The sequence below is a fragment of the Phasianus colchicus genome, chromosome 6, assembly GCF_987193195.1.
Source record: "Phasianus colchicus chromosome 6, bPhaCol1.hap1.1, whole genome shotgun sequence".
NCBI classification, from domain to species: domain Eukaryota; kingdom Metazoa; phylum Chordata; class Aves; order Galliformes; family Phasianidae; genus Phasianus; species Phasianus colchicus.
In genome coordinates this window covers 6,517,434-6,530,611 of record NC_143441.1, presented here as the reverse complement: position 1 = coordinate 6,530,611, position 13,178 = coordinate 6,517,434, and the positions used below count along the sequence as shown (strand labels likewise).

Here is a 13,178-nt window from a genome sequence, read left to right as displayed (position 1 = left end):
GAAAAATCAGAAGAGTACAATGGCTGCTGTTTGGAGCTCCCTGGATGGTTCTTATTGTTGAGTGCTTTGGTTGTTAACATGTGGTGCGATCCATCTAGAACATTCCACTTCACCAGCAGTTTAAAAAATAAAAATAAAGGCATTCTGCAGCAGGCTTCCCAGGGACTGCTGAAATGAATGATCTGTTTCCACAGAAATTTCTGAGCTACTGTTTTTGCAGCTTCTTCTGTTGATGTTGTACAATTTGGGCTTTCAAGGTGTGTCAAAGGACATTCAATTTAGATGTCCCTTATGGGGCCTGAAATCCAGCAACAGGTCTGGGTGCTAAACTCGTGATACACGTGTGCTGACCTTTCTGATTTTCAGTGCTTAAGAAGTTCCCACTGAAAAGTCAGAATAGCCTTTCTCCCTCTGATACATACAGAATAAAATCATTAAAGAAAAGCAAATTGCAGCAGGGAAAAAGAGTGACTGGCCAGAAAATTCAATAGCAGAAAGGAGGAGACCCAAGAGAGAAGAGTCAAAATCAGGTATAGCCTCATCCTCCTCTCTCACATAGGGATGAAAGCAGAAAATTGTTCAGTTTTATGAGGCTATTAGAGCGTTTCAGCGTATCAGTGCCACCATGTGCACTTAGCACTCTCTTATAGTTCCTGTGTGCTTATTCTCTGTAGCATGCCCATGCTAAACAACAACTGGCATTCCCTTTACCAAGAAAGCTTCAAAAGGCCAGCAAGCTTTGCACTCAAATATTTTGCCAAGGCCTTAGAAGTAGGATGCACTGTTGAACTGAGGGAGGAGGAAGAGCATGTAGGAAATTCAGCCTCCTGAGCATCCTGTTTGGCTGACTGTCCAGACAGCACAAGCTTTCTAAAGATTATAAAAATGAGTTAAGTGTACAGCAGTCAATGTATAGGAACTGGCAACCACACAAGAACTGGTTTTATAACACACAATAGAATAATTAAAACCTAACTTTACTAATAAATATACTCAATTTCCATCAGAACACAGCTCTTCCAGGTATCCCACCAGCTATGAAATGTCAAAAAGGAAATGAAAGGCACAGAAAGCTAACTTTTTATTATGGATATATTGTTTCATACTCAAAAACTTTCATCCATAATTAGGACATAATAATTGTAACTACAGCTGTGGAATAAAAAGGTAAATTAAAAAATAAAATCTTGGTGCTGGCCACAGGTAACATAAGGATGCATTTTACGGATGCAGTGGATGCACTTTATTTAATTTAATGCTTACTGTACAACTCACTGTAGAACACTGTGCTACTTGTTTGACCCCAGATGCTAAAGTATTTTGAGGGTATTTGACCACATACAGCCAGTCCCTATTTTCTGCTTAATAATATTTTCCTTTCCTCTCTATAAGCCTGCACTGAGGTTAAAAAATTCAGGTGAATTTACAAAATTCTTTCATTAGCTCTAATGGAAGATGTATATTTAAATTCCTTCTTAATGTTCTCTCAAGAACTTTTTCTGACTTTAGTAAAACAACAGAAAAAATGTGAAAAGACGACTCAATTAGCAAAGCCATGATATGTCAACACTTTTACAAACTCCTTAAGGCAAGTACTGGAGTTTTTATTCATTTTACAGCATCTGCAACAGTGAGGTCCTTCTGAAATGCTTTGGTGAAAAGAAAAAAAAAACAACAAAAGAAAAGAAGTCAGGCTGCTCAATTCAAGGTCTGCATGTATCTGCTACTGGATCAATAGATTAAAATTGCTTACATTATCAGTGCTGAGACCACATCCTTGAACAGTGCTTTCACTTACTGACACCTTGTTTGGTGTCATAAGAAAAGATGAGCCTTTTGGGAACAGTCAATCAAATGTAATTTGCTCTGTCACTCACCCATTCCTGCTATTGTGTCTTCAACAGGAAAGGAAATTGAAGATGAGAGAGTAGACCCTGAGCCACAGACAATCACCAAAATCGACCACAGAGTGCTCTTTGACCAGCACTGAGTATCCTTCTCTCGTATTTTTCCAACTCAAATTGCTTTACATAAATCTGAATACATTTCCAGGCAAACCAAGACCATTATAGAGTATCCTAAATTACTGAGATCATCATCAGGGGAAAAATTCATCTGCAATATTGTATTTTACTTCAAGTGACGATGACCACATGTGACCACTTCTCATGGAAACAATTACTTACAATTACTTGAAATTAACGCAGTCCTAATCACACGCAGAATTTGGTGCAAGTACCAAGATTAATGCACACCTACCTGCATTTTGATATTCCCATTAAAGACATTCTTTCTTCTTCCCTTGTTGAACCTTTTGCAACCATACAAATATGTTGTCTAGGGAACTACAGCTGTGATTTAGCAGTAGGTCAAAAGAATTTAAACAACACCTGCAACCAAATGTGTAACGATCCTAATAGGAAAAAGCATGCATTTCTTTCCGAAAGTATATAAAATTATGCTAGATGGCATTAAAAGTGATCAGTTTTGCAACAAAACAAACATCTCTAATACGTGATAGTTCAAAGTCCTAGCCTGTTCATATATGAACCTCCTCCTCGGGTAAAAGAGCCTGTTAACCTATACACAAATTACAAAGAGGCATTTGCAAAATGCTTACCTGCACAGTGCTGTTCTGGTATCCACTGCACTCTCAGCCCTTCCCGCTGGCAGGCTCGAGCATAGGCCAGGAAGGACTCACAGAAGCAGTTTTTATGGACTGGGCACTCACACATGTCTGTCACACAAGACCTGGAGAAAAAAGGCCCAAAACAAATAAGCAAGGACAGATTTTGCAGGAATCTCACTGAGGTCTGAATCCTGTACTCTTCCAGGAGTTCAACAGCTCAACGCTACAGCAAATCTGTGCTAAGTGGCAAGAAGGGTAAATGCTTTTGTGCTGCCAAATGCAAAGGGCTCATCTCTTTTTCTGACGCAGAGAGCTACAGAGCAACAAGGAGAGAACCAGACAGGTACAGAGAGAGATGTGTGAATAATAACTAAGAAATGTCAGACAGAGAGCATTGAGACCACAAAGGGAGGATGCAAGCTCCATTTTTGCAACGAATTGCATCAACACACAGTAAAAGATTCTTCTCGTTCCTTGGAAAGAAACAACGTAATAGAATTATTAGTAATTATGACAGCAGTGTTAAATAGGTGACTTCAGCAGTCGATGAGTACATGACCTTCCATGAGAACTGGTGCCTTCTCACCAAATTGCCTTCAGCTTCTCCTGATTCTGAAGACCCCAAAGCATGTATAGATGTGTTTTCTAACCTGTAGTACTGCTAAATAACTTTATAAAGGAGCTGGGCTGATACAGCATAACTGAATAGTTCTTATGCTAGGAAACCGTATAGGCACTTGTCAATAGCACCATCTTCTTACATAGTGAAAGATGCAATCACTATAAAACATGGCAGGAGAAAAGCTGCTAACATGGCCCTAAGCAAAACTGCTAGTGTGTGTCACCGCTGTACTCCAAGTTAGCTCAACCAGAATGCATATGCCCATTTGGCACAGTTCTAAACTACAACTAGCAAGAGACAGCAGATTTACAGTTGACAGTTTCCGCATATGCAAAATTCTTAAGTGCTTCTGCAGATACGGAAATGTAAGTTCAGAATTGGCAAGTATCTGCTGTCTGCATGAAGGCAGCGACAAGGTGTGAGACGACACACTCAGCCCTTGGAGAAACAGAGCCTCGGTTCCTCTGCCTTCCTGGGAGTGCTCTGGACCTTGGGGGACAGTAGGTATGAACCTCCTGAACCTTGCATATCCATGTCTTCTATCCATTTCTGAGAGGATAAGACGACGCTTGCGAGGCCTCTCTAGAACTAGGGGTTGAAGTCACGTGTGAGCTCTCCATGTTAACTGCTGTTGCTGTAGATCAAAGATTCAACTGTCTTTAGGAAAAAGATGGATATGAGCCAACTTATCCAGAAACATTCCCCATAGCCAGTGCTTGAAAAGGAGAAAGTATTTCAGACAAGGTCATCTACAGCCCTAGTGCCCATAGGATACTGCAGAGTCATTGGGAGCCCTTTCTTTAAAACAAGGAGAGAGGTTTAGTTGCTGTCAAACACAGACAAGCTTCTTTCTTCACATCCAACAATGCACTCTTGTTGGAGTAGCTGTCTATTTCAGTAACTTTTCATATAGTCATATATTCAGTTCTGCCTGATGCTTCCATAAACTTTTTACCATTTTTCCTCTCAATGAATCTCCATCAAGAAATTCAATGCAATGATTAAGCAACATAAGTGCTAGCGTAAAAAGAGCTGTTCTGCACTTATTGGTATATACATGATATGCATATAGAAATTACTTTTGATTGAATCTATAGCACGTTTGCATTTACAGACCTGTGGTTTTCATTTGAAATAACATTACCTCCCCAGGACACTGTAGTTGTACTTCACTTTAGTTCTGTGGTCCTTTTACATCAAGTCCAGTACCAGAAATTGCTGCATGGGTATCCCAGCTGTAAGGAATGGATCAACAATGCCCTTTGACACTGTCACTGCTAGCTGATAAAAGACCTCACATAAGCATAAAGGGTCACTTTTTTAATGTGACACACTAACTTCACACTATTTCCTTTGGCACAGTGTGCTTGTAGTCTCTTACTAGCATCCTGTTATGCCCATGGCATGCCCCCATGCCATTTAGGATTTGTATGCCTCATTTTCCAGATAGGTACATGCTTGCTTCCTACACTAGCAAATCATTATCACCAAGAACATCTGTAATAATGTCCACACAGTCAGTTATCAAAATACCATTTCATCATCTTTTTGTTTCTGTGCTAGTATCACTCAGTCACATTTTGTGGCTCTCCACTAAGATTTAGTTATTATCAATGCCCAAGGTCTTTAGGGATGCTTGCCAGTGCCAGCCTGGTAACATGCTCACACAATTCCTGTTTTAGAAATTACAAAACCCAAAAGCTGAGGTACTTACTCTGGTTTTGAGAGCATAAATACATTTTTTTAGCATTACTCAGAGGAGGATGCTACCCCCTGCAATGAGTTTATACAGTTTCATCTAGCTCAGGTGCTCGTATCAAGTCAGGAAATCTCTGGGTTCACCATCTTTTTCACTGATTCTTTTTAATTAATGGCATTCTCATGGCAAGGCTAGCGCTCCTTTTACCAGACCTTGGCATGGTTTGGAGAATCAGGGGGCAAGGGAACTGTTTACAGTTCGTGGGATGGCAGCATAGCAAACACATTGAGTTTAGCCTCTGCGTGCACTCTATGCTATATCATTAGCCCTTGGCATGGAAACAGCCATGTGCATCCAAAAGTCTCCAGAATGAAAGATCTCCAGTTTGTCTGGGATCAGCACTGTTTGCTAATGAGTTCAGTATGGGTGTCCAGTAAGGAAAGTAGTATGACACAGTCAGCACTTTCTGGTTCATTTCATTTTTAGCTAATTGTGTATTTTTGTTCTCCTGAAGTGTTTTATCCTGGTGACACTGCTGGGCTCACTCCCTAGGCTTGGCCAAGGAGAAATCATCAGACTGCAGGTTTTTTTATGGATGAATTACAACTGCTAATTACTCTTAAGGGTAAATGATTATGAAAAATGATAGTAAAGGAAACTATAACCATACCATTCAAGTTTAGTCAGTCAATATATATGTATATGTATTTTTTAAGAAATTAGTGGCAAATTTAATGCACTGACATTAACTGTAGTTGGATAGATTGGCAGCTGGGGGGGGAGATGGGGCCTGTTATATCACTTCTGAAATCAGAGTGCTATGAGGGGATTCTTCATAAGATACATTGGCAAAATTATTCTTGTAAGCTGTCCTAAACCTTTCCTCTTTCAACAATCTTTGGTATTTCTACACTTTTTTTTTTTTTTTTTTAACCTCCCCATTGGCACTTTTCAGAATTATTTGTTTCCTTAAATTCTGCCTCCTCCTCTTCATTCCTTCTCTGAAACTGATAAATGGATTCTGTGACTGTAGCTGCATGTATGCAGAGGTTTTGGCTTATATGTACTCTAAACCGACTGTTCATACAACAGAAAAATGTGCTTTTACTAAAAACCTGCAAGAAGTAGAGCTGATAATGAAGCTCTACTGTCAAGTTACCATACTGTCCACTGGTGGAGACTTTGCGTCTTCCATGGTGCTGTGACTTTTCCAAGACCACAACATTTGCTTTAGTTAACTAGAAGTGAGAATACATTTAAAACATCAAAAGATTAAAGTCATAAAAAATTAATCCCACAGGAAGACTGCAGCGGAAGTTACTTATAAAATGAAGCCATTTTACTGACTATGAAAATACACACAGAATACACGCATCCTTAACTCTTCCCACAGTGAAATCATTGAGAAGCATTTTATCATCTAAACTCATGCTCCCTTGAAAAGATAAATCCCAATTGCAAGAGTAAGATACTCATGTACATACCTACATGTGGAACAACGCAGGCTTTTGCTGTTCAACCCTTTTCTCTGCATAGTAGCTGAGATAATTAGCGGGAACACTCAAGAACACTGAATGAATAAAAGGCTCTGACATTGTTCACGTCCAACTAGGGAAAAGGTGCTGTTCTTCCTGTGAGCTCTCCTTCAAAAAGCACGTTATTTTGGAGTCCTGGCTCTGAATAAATACCAAAGCACAGCCAACCTCTCAATCCTCCGCTGGCACTATGAGCTTTGCTGCGATTCCTTTTGATGCTGCCTACACTGCCTGCAGGGTCTGTGTTAGAGATGCCGCTAATTGGGTGCCTATAATCACTGTTTCAAAGGGAAATCCATGAAAGTGAAGGCATCCGGCAGCTGGAGGACACACCTTGGAAGGAGACACATATACACACACGCTGCTTCCACATCTTCAAAGTGAACTGCATGAGTACGCTCCTTCGGCAACAGCCCTTTTTCACATTAAACCATGGAAAGTCTCCAAGTCCCACAAAGGGCAAAGAACTGAGTCCCCTGCTACATGAAAAAGAAGGAAGGAAGGAAGATCATGGCAGTGAATTCTACAGCCTTAGTCTGTGCCATGCAGGAACCGTAACTGCAGATGTTTGGTGTCACATGCCGAACATCAGCAGCCCTCTTCACTTTGGAGTGCACGCAACTCGGGCCATGTTAGGATGGACAGTGCCTTTTTTTCATTTTGTTTTTCTCATTTCTCAGTAGGAATGTGGTGTGGTACAGTTTTCAAACCTTTTGGTACCTTCAGGCAGTGGCACCATGCAGAAAAAAACACGGCCCCTTCACTGTTCCATCAGCAGACATTGCAAAAGCTCTTGGAAATGGTGCATCACTGCCCCATCTTTGTGTGTGTGAAAAATGAGGTATTGAAGATGCTTGTTCTTAGCAGAGATAAGCTGTGTGCTTAGAAATTCTGAAGCCTGAAGGGCCATCTGCCTAGAGAGAATTAATTTCCAGTCCCACCAGCCTGTGAGAGAAGAACGTACAGGATGCCAAATAGGAGTTTCAGTACAAGGTTGGCCAAATTTAGCACTGGTTTTGAAAACAGCCAAACTCGACACAACAGCCAGGTTGTATCCCTAATGTCACAATGGAGTGCTCTCAATTCACCAGCAAAACTCAGGATTCATTTTTCCTAATCCCAGATTTTCCCCGTTTATAGGAAAAAATAAAGCCAATGGCTCCTGTCTGTAGGTACATTGCTAAAAGAAAGTTTGTGTGGGTTGTTTTTCCTACCAAGTTTCAATAAATTGCCACTACTTATTTCTCCCACCAGAGAAGCAATTTTAATAGAAAATGAACCATACTCCAAAATATAATGCAATGGCTCATGCTGTTGCTATTGTAAACTGTTTTGCATGTTTAACCTTTCTGAAGTATTGAAGCTTGTTATTTAGAGCTGGAGACTTTTTATAGCTTTGAGGCTTGAGATCAGAGCTTTGAGATCATTCTCACTTTCTCCAGAACTTACTGATTTTAATACAAAAGTAGCAGACAACTCATGAAGGAGGTAATTTTGCAGGCTATGGAAAATACAGAAGTCCTTACATCAGTCCTTACATCAGCTGAGCATTCATTCAAAGCAGTTGCCTAGGGGACAGACTGTTTCATGCAGTGGACAGTCATTCTCATGGATTATATTTTTCTAAAACCACATAACCGGATAACTGTACCTGCACATTCTCTCTGCTTTTCCTACACATTATAACAACAATAGCATTTCCTTAAATTTGAGATCTAAGAAAGGCATCTACATCACTGTTAAGTCATCACTACATCAATTCATTTTTCTGTTAAGTGGAAAAGTGTCCAGAATAAGTGGCAGGCAACCTACATGCATTTTGGACTGGATATCCCTTCCATGGTATAAGAACTCCCCTATCACTGATCTGGTCCAGTAAATAAATAAATAAAATCTAAAAGCGTGGGTACAGAAATGGAAACCACAGCACATCTTCTGTGAGCACTGCATATCAGATCCGCTGCAGGCATATGTTTTCCATGGGGAAGTCTCATTCGTGTAAGAAGAGTCCTGGCCATAATGCTTGATAATATCAGCATTATTTTTGGCAGATTGCAAAGGAATTCGCAACAGTGGGCATTTGAACCGTGAGTTCAAATTTCATCCTTATCCCTCTTTTTTTTTTTGTAAATTTGAGTCAACCATGGATTGCGTTGCTGTGTGAATCTCAGAAGAAAGAAAGAATAAAATATGTAACTTCACCAAAGAGGAAGAGTTCTATATGACACTTTGGGCACAGCAGTCATTTTGGCACTCAGAATCCATTAAACAGAATCACACATCCATCCCTGCCTTTCCAAGGCACTCTACTGTAGCACTTGTTTAGAGAAGTAGGGTTGACTTGGGAAAAGGATGTTTTAAATGTAAGTGATAATTATTGTTTGTAATTTCCAACATAGCAGAGACAGACAGTAATTCAATTTTGATTTCTTTGCATATACAGCTCCTTTAAAAGAAGTCAGAACCCTACTTTCCTCACAAAGGGTAAGCAAAAATGACATTTTCCAGTGATGCTGAAGAAGTGAAGGTCCATACAGACTTCTGAAAAAAGCATACTGTGCTGCACAATAGCGCCATAAACCTACGCTGCTTGCTGCCAAATGTATTATCCAAAAGTCTTTTGAAAATGCCAAAAAGAGTCTTCTGTGTATATTTTTAACTTTTATATGAACAGCATGCTGTGCCAGATTTGTGCTTTACTGCCTTAACCAACGTTACCCACAAGAATATGGTAAAAAGAACAATGATACGTTGTAGAAAATCATCTAAAACGACATCAAATTGAAGTTCTAAGGACACCGCTAGCCTGACATCACATTTATAGTCTTCCCTATGTAGTAACAGTGGTAAAGGCACTTAAAAGGAGAGAAGGTGGAAAAAACAATAACAAAAACCGAAAACCAACCCTCCCTACTTCTTTCTTCATGATAATTCTCCAAGTAGTGCGTCAAGTAGTCTTTTTCTGTCTTGTACTTGGACCCATACAGGCTCTGCATCTTTAAATGTTCTTTCTGATCCTGAGAATGGAAAGGTTGGCTAAAATCCCTCCATGGGGAAAAAGCCGAGCCACCACTGAGGAAGACAATGGAGTCCCATGCTGGGCTCTGAGAAGCATCTGTATGACTCAGAATATTTCCTAGAGATGAAGGTTACAGTACAGTTGAGCAGCTGACTTGTTACTTTAACAGAGAGCAAATTATTGCTCAAAAAAACTCCAACAGAACAGAGAAACATCATCTGCAACCCTGGAAAAACTGACCCCTTTCAGTCCTACTCACTTTCAGAAAGAGGGAGAATTTTTCCCCTCTGTTATTCTGTCGCAGTTGTGCTGAGACATGCAGGGTTTAACTTTTAAAGTCACGACATGTAAGAGAAATACCTGTACGTCTGAAACTAGTTGGGTTTCCTCTATAACATACATACCTCAAAGTGAAACAGTTAAAAACAATTTCTCTGCACACGCATCAAAATTTTTCATCCAGAATCATTATCAAAAAGAAGACATATACATACAACATGTATTTCTTAATACATTTCAAGGAAGGGCCCAGTATCACGCTGAGGCATGTTCATCAATAGTTGCTTTCTTTTTCTCACTTACTCAAGCAGTATGAAACAAGTTGTTCCACTTTGTTTACTGGCATTACTACAAAAAGTACACCTAGTTTGTACATCTAATTGCAAAAAACAAGAACCCTCGTAACTCTGCTCTAGAACACACAGAGTTTCCAAAATCATTATAAAGAGGCCGCATGCAATAAAGAGTTTAGACCAACAAAAAAAAAGAAAAAGAAACCACAGATGAAAATTTAGAACCACCTAGAACCTGACACTGTAGGTTCAAAAGCTGGAACCTGATCTCTGAAGATATGTATTTCTTTAGTTAATTAACACCCACCGTCATCCACTTGCAAATATACATCAGAGAACTGGTGAAAATTACAGCAGTGCTATGTCTAATGCTATGGCTGATCAGGTATTCGTGCAAAGCTTTCTGGCAAAAAGTCTTGGCACTCTGACATCCTAATATTCGAAGTCAACTCCCATGGGATTTTCTACCCAAAATCCTAACTTTCATGGCCCCAGTGTTCTAAGGACTGCAGCCCATGTGCTCACTACTCATTCTCTCTGGCTAAAGCAGTAAACACTGCTGCAGTCTTTCAACCACACCAACCTGTTTTCTGTCTCAAGAACCTCATCAAGTCTTCCCAGGAGCCACAACCTAGACAAATTCCCAAACTTCACAATCTTCTATTTTGAATTTATTAAACCAGTAAGATTTCTTATTATTTATCCTTCTTATTATTTATCTTGTTTTAACACAATACAGCAGTATTCACACCACTTCAGATGATCACATCATACCAGCATTTCAAATATCATTTCAAATGCGTATATGAAGTCTTTCTTACGAGATGAAAATATAGGGAAAACGTCCTAATGGACCTTCTAAATATGCATACCAGTACTTTTAAATTTCCATTCCGCTTGCTACCTGCACAAGTTTAGCTTAGCACTTAGCTGCTAATTTGAATTTGGGATTTTCTGTACTCTGGTGTAGCTAACATGGAAAATCCATCTTATTTTGCAGTTTTTGTATACAACTGACATAAAAGTTTCTCTTTTGCTCCATATCCGGGATCAAATTATAAAAAAGATTCTACCCAGTCTCCAGTTCTTCAAGTGGAGACTGAAGAGTTGTATCTTCTTTACAGACTGAAAATGACAGTCAATACAGGAAAAAAGAACAGATGTTTTAATATCTAACTTTGTAACATTCAAGAGATGCTTTCAACCAACAGTAAACTTTGGTTTTGTGTTTCATACACGGCAGATGAACAAGGACTATGCTAAATGAATCTAATATGACTGCATCAACTTTCACTTTAGTAGACAGAGAGTCCATTAGTGTATTCTGTGTGACAGTTCTCACCCAAGAAAAAACAGAGTTTTGCCAAGAGTTTATAAACACCCCTGAGAGAACCTCAAAAATTATTCAGAGGTTTTAAAGTCATGGCCCCACAGCAACACAAACCATCTAGATATTGCCATAGTCGTGAAACAGCCACATAAAATACCACAAGATTTACATCTTTCAAAATGAAAATTCAAAACAAGAAATCTCCTTTTCTCTACCAACTAAATATACCGTGGCCCTGCCATGCTGTCATAAAAGTATGTCATATCCAATAACAAGCACAAAGAGCAGGACACAGGAAGTATTTCCATTGTATAAATATATTCTGAAGTTATCTTCAGCTTTTGATGATGATTCACTGTGTATATTTCCAAGGAGGTCTTGTGGTATAATAATAAACAGGCTGGCTAGTTTAGAAACTCATAATCTTAAACTTTGCATATTGCAGTTCGTGGCTTAACTCGTATGCAATTAACTACAGTCAAGCATATTTTTCCTCTAGGTGGCTGCAGAGCATTTAAAAAGTTGCTAGCTCCACATGGAATACGAAATAGAGAGAGTAAAGGAAAGACAGGAGACCACAACTCAGAAAACAGCCTAACTCCTCATCTTGTTTCCTTTACGAAGCAGAAGCCAAAGTCTCATTTCAGCAGTCAGGCTCACCGTGAGCATGTCGTACTTTCAGCCTGTCACACACCCACACTGAATTTCATCTCAGATACTTCACATTTTGCTCTTCACCAGAGATAACATGACTTGCAAGAAGTGGCACAAGAACCAGCTTATTTGTTCAAAAAACTCTCTTCCTGGTTTTATGATTTCCTGTGTGGTCTTGGCCCAGACCCATACGAAGATGAAGGCACGTTACAGTATGATTTAGGTAGAGTTCATACACCCAATTCCAAAAGTGTGGTCCTGGCTCAGTTGCCCTGGCAAGGCATCCTGGCAATGCTAGAGACACAGTACCTGCTTTTACATTTCTTCGTACACGTATGCTTTTGTTCCACATGTTCCTAAGGTGGCATTGGCAGGCAGAAGCCCAACTGGCATCTCAACCCTGAGGGCATCAGTGCACAGAGAAGTGCTGTCTAACAGCAGTGGCAACGCTGCCACGGTCCTGTTCCAGATTCAACAGATCAGGGAGTGAGTGTAACAGTTCAACAGCGACCCAACACTCAGCCAGGAGGCAGAAACTTGGCTACTAATCGCTGATCTCTGCACAGTTTGTCTTAGCCTGCACTTCATGCCTAGAAAGCTTTTGATGAGTGGCGCTCTGCAAGGTACCATAGTCATTTAATCTTCTTAAGTGCAAGATCTCAACTGTAAAATACCATACAGAGCCTGAAAATACAAAGCCTGAAAACACTGTTCATGAAGTGCTGGCTCCGGTGAAATCAACGGGAATTTTCCTTCTGGCAACACAGGAGCTAAGACCCAAGACTGTCATCAGCCTTTCTTGCCGTACTTCAAGGCTTTGAAGGATCCAGACTCTTTCAGGGCATGGCTATACATTAAATTCAATCTTCCTGAATTAAAATGCTGTGAATTAAAATTTCCTGTACTAGACATAGTGACTCCACAACATATTGGCCTTGCCTGGGAGCCACAGGAACCCACATGGATGTTGTAAAGTCAGAATGACCTAATTCTGGGTGAGGTGGAATGAGATGATGTGAGGATACAGAGCCAAGGTTTGTTCTCCTTCATGACAAACTTACCTTTCAGAGTGTTGGCTCGGGCACAGTAATTTACTCGGCTAAATACAAAGAGACCTC

General features: G+C 40.0%; 1 protein-coding gene across 4 annotated transcripts in view; it reads right to left on the bottom strand.

Moving 5' to 3' along the window:
- BMPER (BMP binding endothelial regulator) overlaps positions 1-13,178 on the bottom strand; it is a 144,862-nt gene that overhangs the window by 2,865 nt on the left and 128,819 nt on the right. For all 4 annotated transcript variants that reach the window (XM_090142283.1, XM_031608358.2, XM_090142282.1 and 1 more), the window contains one exon: positions 2,621-2,751. In XM_090142283.1, coding sequence (XP_089998409.1) covers positions 2,621-2,751 — 131 coding nt within the window. The remainder of the gene's footprint in view (positions 1-2,620; positions 2,752-13,178) is intronic.